Here is a 6498-nt window from a genome sequence, read left to right on the forward strand (position 1 = left end):
CGAAATGCTAGGATAGTTGTCAGAAAGCTGGTTTGTTAATAAAGTTTGACTGACCCATCTACCTACCGACCGTCTATCATCAGGTCGTCTGCAGGTCATTTAGCACCACATTCTCCACGAACAAGCTGTGCGCAAACGAAGAAGGGTTGACCATCGTCCGGCCACACCGCAGCCCAGTCGCGGAAGGTTTTCCTCGCCGACCTTAGTCAGACTGTTTTGTTGACATTCTTTATGTCAACAAAGTGGCTTTAGACATTCATTCGGAATGTTTTGACTAGGGTTACCAAGGGACCAGCCCCTATACATTTAAAGCCGGGGGTGTGGGGGAAGAGAGACGGAGACTGAGTGAGTGAAAGAATGACTGGGGCAGCCTACTATATAAAGTACTAGGGGACCACTTCTTTATTATTACACATCCACGTTTGTAGCGTACGGAACAAAGGGACGGGTGTCAACCTTAACTGTAGCATCTATTCTATGCGCCTTAAATATGAAAAATTTTTTAAAATAGGCCATTCATTGAAGGTGCGCCTTATAGTGCGGAAAATACGGTACTTAAAGTGGGATTTCGAACAGACACAGGCTCGAGAACAGGTAGCTCTGGTAACCCAAATGACTGTCATTACTGTCATTTGGTAATCCAAATGACAGTAAGAAACGAAAGACTAAATACCTACGGAGCATAATCAGACAGCAAGGCACAGCTGTTACCATCAAGAAGACAACGGTGGATTCAATTAACCAGTAAATGGGAAAAAATGAGAGACTCTGTGGCAGCTCATGTTGATTAGTGAGGAAACACTGGAGAAATATTTCTGTTGTCTAAGGAGAAAGATACAATTTATAAAACAATAATACAAAACATGCAAACGGGAAAAATAACAGAAATAAAATATATAATGGAATAGATGAATTATATTCACATAATACTTTTATTATGTAGATATTAACTTAAACACAAATAAAATATTACACAAATAGATAATTTAAGAGTTGCAAAAACTAAAATAAATAAACTAAATACAGATAAATAAACTGATATGGCCCCATCCTATTGATAATAAACATCGCCAAACAAGGAAATGATCAGCTCCGACACTCCAGGATGGTGACATCCCTGTCCAGAGGTTTCAGCTTGTTGGTGTTACGATGTTGCGATGATACCCTCTTCGGGGTGAATTGGATCTTGTAGGAGAGGCGGAAACGGGGGGGATGAACTCTTCATCAGATTCCAAAAAGGATAAGTCCAGCTCGATATCCTTAGTGGGATGAGCCTCATCGAGGCTATAAGGTAAAATGGAAAACATGGTCAATAAAGTTCAAGACAAAATGTGAATAAAATACCCCTTTTCTTATCACTTAGTGTAAATGACTTGTAACAATCTACATTCAAGATTTCTTTTCACCAGAATTTGTCCTAATATTTTATTAAACCTTTCAAAGGAAAAAACTCCAAACTGAAGACATTCTGACACATTTAGACCATTGTTATGTGGGTTTATGAGTGAATAATACAGAGACGGCTGATATAGCTCAGAAAAGGACTTTACACAATGTTGACAACAGTATTCTTTCATCTGCCTTCACACACACATGGGAACTAGAGGGGTGTCTATTCCCACCCCTCGAGGTTAGATATGATAGGAGCAAACCAGTTAAGTTCTTCCGTGCAAAATGCAATAATACATGTTCTGGACACTGGTTTGTGTACTGGTGCTCAATCATGTGCTAACAGGAAGAAGCCATTTTCCAACTATTCCCACAGGGTTGGGATCTTGAAATGGTAAAAAAAATGATGTGGTTCGCTGCCAGGACCACCAGTCTGACATCATGCTCATGTCCAGAGAGTGAAGTGGTATAGAAACCAGCTGGGGCTGTGCAAGGCTGGAGCAGAAGAGAACTGCTGACAGGTTTCACAGAGAGCAAAGAAGCAGTTCAGCTCCTCTACCATTGGTGCACTCAGGACCCCCCACTGTTTACCAAGAGTCCTGTCACAGCAGAGCAAAGTGTGACCTCCCCGTTGCATACTAACAACGTATCATCCCGGGTGAAACTAGGTTTCAGAAATGATCAGAATGAAACACTCCCAAACACAGCGATGAGTTTCATTGTCAAATGATCCATTTTATGCACCAGAGATCTGGCTTTGGAGAACTACAGGCTCGAAAGAAGTGACTTGTGTGAAGGTGAGATTCACAGGGACGGGAAGGACTGTGAGGATGTTTATTTAACAATGCAGTAAAAAATTAAATTATATTTACACAATCTAAGCGTTTTACGAGTAGAACAACTCCTGCTACAATCAGATAATTGTTTGAAACAGTTCAAAAATAACCGGTGGCGTTAAAAACTGTTTTCAAGATTCAATTTCTTATTGTTTCCATCTTCTACCTGAAGGTGCAAGCTGAAATAGATTATGTGCTTTCAAAAGTTTTGATATATTTTTTGTTTGGTAGACTTCATTGGGCTTGGGGAGGGAGTGGCCATTATTCAATGGCAGTGGCTATAATCCCTGGGAGAACAGTTTTCTTTGCAACCCAGCAGCTAGCATATATGAAGATGCTCTTCATACAGCAACAGTAAAGGGTCGGGAGAAACTAATGGGACTTCAACTTTGTCTAGGGACGAAAGTCTTAAACATTTTTTTTTGTTACATTTGAGGCAGGATTTTGAACTCCAGACAATATGTCCACACTGGTCTAGAATCCAGTAGAGGAGATGTAATGACTTCAAGTCGTGCACAGGTGGCATCCCATCATGGTGTTAGTCTCAAATTCATTGTTGCTTTTGAGAGTGACCTATTTGTTCAGTCTCAGTGATGGATTTCATACACCTGGCAGCTGTGGAAGCCACTGGAACACCTGAATTCAATGATTTGGATCAGGGAGCGACTACTTTTGGCAACATCGTGTCTTTGCAAATGAACACATCATTTTAATGATTTCATTTACCTTGGTATTTTGTCCAGGCTTATTAGGTCGTCATGCCACACATGGTTGGTGATAGCAACACCAAAGACATTTGCCAGCACATTCACCACGGTGATGAAATGGTCTCTGAAGGGCACAGAAGAGAAAGAACATGCTGTCAGACTCAACTGTTTTTCTTGAAGGTTTTCTCTGCCTCAGTCTACAACAACCAGATGCACCAGGTCTTCTACAGTTCAGACTGATGTTGACATCATTCTCCAAGTGTAGTTTTATCAATCATTACTACACAAGTTCTCCTCAGGCTTTCTCCACTGGTAGGTGATCCTAGACCAACGATGGGCAATCCTGGTCCTCAAGGGCCGGTGTCCTGCAACTCTTAGATGTCTCTCTGGTCCAACACACTTGAATTCAACAGCTGAATCACCTCCTAAGTGCAGTCAGGTTCTCCAGAGTCCTGCTAATGACCTCATTATTTGACTCAGGTGTGTTGATGTTAAGACACATGTAAAAGTTGCAGGAGTCCGGCCCTCGAGGCCTGCAGTTGCCCACCCAAGTCCTAGACATTAGTTTATTATGCAAGTTAAAAATCATGCCCTTTTTAAGAATAATTTCAAGCTGTCTGATGGCAGAGCAGTATAACTCCATCCAAAGTGACTCCACAGTTTGATGGTGAAAGTACTCTTTAAACACAAGTAGCAGGCTTTGAGAATCAAGTTGAACCTACAGAATCCACTCCACCCCAACCAGAATGGCAGCATCCTCTGCAGGCAGTCCCACAGCTGTCAGAATCAGGATCGTGGTCACAGCTCCTGTTACTGGGATCCCTGCACTTCCAAAGGTGACAATGGCACTAGACAAGCTGCAAACCAAGCACATTCTCAATTAGCATCCCTGTCCCAGCAACAAAAATGCTACAATCTGCAATTGTATCAATCCTGTCCTATTGCTCATTTAGGTCAGTTCAAAATTTACAGTGAAAATATCTATAAATATCCTGAAACACCTCCAGATTATGTAATGTTTTAGAATCAATAGAGTGCCTAGTCTTTGAAGTGCTGCCTGAACCTTTGTCCACTGCTTCTTCCTCTGGCTCTAACTCTCATGATGTGTGTGGTTGCAGTGCGGTGAGGATGTACACTAAGGACCCAGGTTGTAGAAGGTAAGTGAAGTTTTACTGATAATTCAGCTCTCATACAGTCCAGGAAGCTGGCAGCATGGCAGAGTGGTAATCTAGAGCTCAGGAGCGGTAGCAACAGTACAGCTGGAATGAGAGCTGGTGTCGACACAGGACTAACAGTTCTACTATGACGACCACTTAAACTGAACAGACACTCAGGACTTCACAGTTCTACTGAGATGGCTGGCATACAACACGACTGTGAAAGACAAGTCACGACAAGGAACAAAGGACACAGGTGGGTTTAAATACACAGGGAGGATAATCAGGGAACGAGACACACATGGGAAACAAGAGAGGAAGAGATGGGACAACACGGGGACTCACAGATCTAAAACACAGAAAACCTAGAAAAAACACACTGAGAACACAGATCACGACAGTACCCCCCGTCAGCGGGGTACAACCAGGGTGGAGGGGCGTCGGAAGCAGGGTCACAGTTCACGAAAAACAAAATAAACTCAGTCCATAATGGAAAAGTACGATGAGGGCGGAGCCTGCTGTGAACTGTCCAGTGGGTGGAGGTAGAACCCCGGAGGTAGGTCCGGCAGGCATCGCTGGTGCAGGTAATGGACCCCTGGACGCGGGTCCGGAAGACGATTCTGGCGCAGTAAGAGCTTGGGCCTCAGCAGGCGATGCCGGAGTAACTGGGGCCTTTGAGGGCGGCACCGGAACCATGATGGGCCCGGAGGAGGGCTCAGGAGGGCCAACAGCAGGCTCCAAGGGGCCTGCAGGGGGCTCCGAAGACTCACAGGGTGGAGTAGACTCGGGAAGAACGCTGGGGTGCAGAGTCTCGGGCGAGCAATAGGAGGCAGACTCAGGAGGAGCACAGGGAAACTCAGGGATGGATTCTAAAGAACTCTGGGATGGACTCTAGAGACTCAGGAATGGACTCAGGAACAGACTTGGAGGCTGGAACCCCCGGAACAGACCTGGGATCGGGAGCTGGAGCTCCCGGCACAGGAACAGACACTGGGACCCAGACTGGTAATGTCCAAGCAGTGACCCGAGCCACTTGCCGTCCCGGAGAAAGCCTGGCTGCATTAAACCCCTTAACCATCTGGGTTACAGCTGGAGGCGGGATGGGCACTGTGGCAGAATGCTGGCTGGATGCCACGGCGATGAGAGGTGGTGGGTCCGGAAATGGTGCGAACACTGGAGCAGGTAACGAGGCTGGAACTGGGGGAACGGAGATGGACGGAGTGATCAGCGCAGAGGCAGATCACTCCCACCGTCCAACAGAGTGGGAACATGAAGTTTGTTGGTAATGGTGCAATGGTTCTCCCTTCAACACCGCAGATGCAGTCTGAAACTCACACTCTACCTCATGGCGCATAACCTCCAAAACCAGGAAAGGAAACCGGAAAATCCACCCCTCCAGCCAGACCAGCATCCGGGTGGCGGTGCTGAAGTGACTGGCAGGAACTTACGGCTCAGCAACTTCGGCTGTGCAGGTCTGTATGTTCCTTAACAGCAACCGCCGGTCCGCTGGGTCCACGATGACGGAAGGGGCGTTCCCCAGCTTGGCTTGGTCGGATCCTTCTGTCATGATGTGTGGGTTGGGGGTGCGGTGAGGATGTACGCCAAAGACCCAGGTTGTAGAAGGTAAGTGAAGATTTACTGATAATTCAGCTCACATACAGTCCAGTAAGCCACTTGCTGTCCCAGAGACGGCAAGTCTCCGGGACGGCTAGTGGCCGTCTGGGGGTTCTAACAGAAAGTGCCATCGGCAGAGAGGGGAGCGAGAGCTCAGCAGCGGTAGCAACAGTACAGCTGGAACGAAAGCCGGCGTTGACACAGGACTAACAGTTCTACTATGACCACTAATTAAACTGAACAGACACTCAGGACTTCACAGTTCTACTGAGATGACTGGCATACGACACAACGATTGTGAAAGACAAGTCACAACAAGGATCCGACGAGGAACAAAGGAAACAGGTGGGTTTAAATACACAGGGAGGGTAATCAGGGAACAAGGCACACATGGGAAACAATCAAGGGAGGAAGAGACAGGACAACACAGGGACTCACAGGAACACAGATCTAAATAAACACAGAAAACCTAGACTAAACACACTGAGAACATAGATCACGACACTAACCCTCAATGTAGCCACCACTCTGCCCAATTCAGCTTAATGTTTGTGATTCTACTATATCAGCTGTTAACCTGGACTCGGGTTTTACAGGTTGGTTTTTTGTTAATTTGATTTTCTGAACCAGATACAGCGATAAGTAGCAGATCAATAACCTGCTGCAGCATCAGATACTGATGAGTGTAAATCAGAGGTTATGCTAGACTTGTTCATTGTCATTTCTACTGATTGGCTCATTCAGGTTAAGTAATATTGAACAAGCTGAACATAGAACACATGAAGCATATATATA

General features: G+C 45.5%; 1 protein-coding gene and 1 long non-coding RNA gene across 2 annotated transcripts in view; one reads left to right on the plus strand and one right to left on the minus strand.

Moving 5' to 3' along the window:
- Positions 1–651: 651 nt before the first annotated feature.
- LOC106963020 (excitatory amino acid transporter 3-like) overlaps positions 652–6498 on the minus strand; it is a 15560-nt gene continuing 9713 nt past the window's right edge. The window contains exons 5-8 of the mRNA XM_015057739.1: positions 3655–3789; positions 2952–3056; positions 1102–1284; positions 652–824 (exon numbers count right to left, since the gene is read on the minus strand). Of these exons, the coding sequence (XP_014913225.1) occupies positions 1131–1284; positions 2952–3056; positions 3655–3789 (394 nt within the window). The 3' untranslated portion in view covers positions 652–824; positions 1102–1130. The remainder of the gene's footprint in view (positions 825–1101; positions 1285–2951; positions 3057–3654; positions 3790–6498) is intronic.
- On the plus strand, positions 3797–6187 carry LOC106963021 (uncharacterized). The gene is made up of 2 exons (XR_001428099.1): positions 3797–4155; positions 5845–6187. It is a non-coding gene; the product is annotated as an uncharacterized LOC106963021 (long non-coding RNA).

The sequence above is a fragment of the Poecilia latipinna genome, unplaced genomic scaffold, assembly GCF_001443285.1.
Source record: "Poecilia latipinna isolate Pla-1442-1.1 unplaced genomic scaffold, P_latipinna-1.0 Scaffold1487, whole genome shotgun sequence".
Taxonomy (NCBI): Eukaryota; Metazoa; Chordata; class Actinopteri; order Cyprinodontiformes; family Poeciliidae; genus Poecilia; species Poecilia latipinna.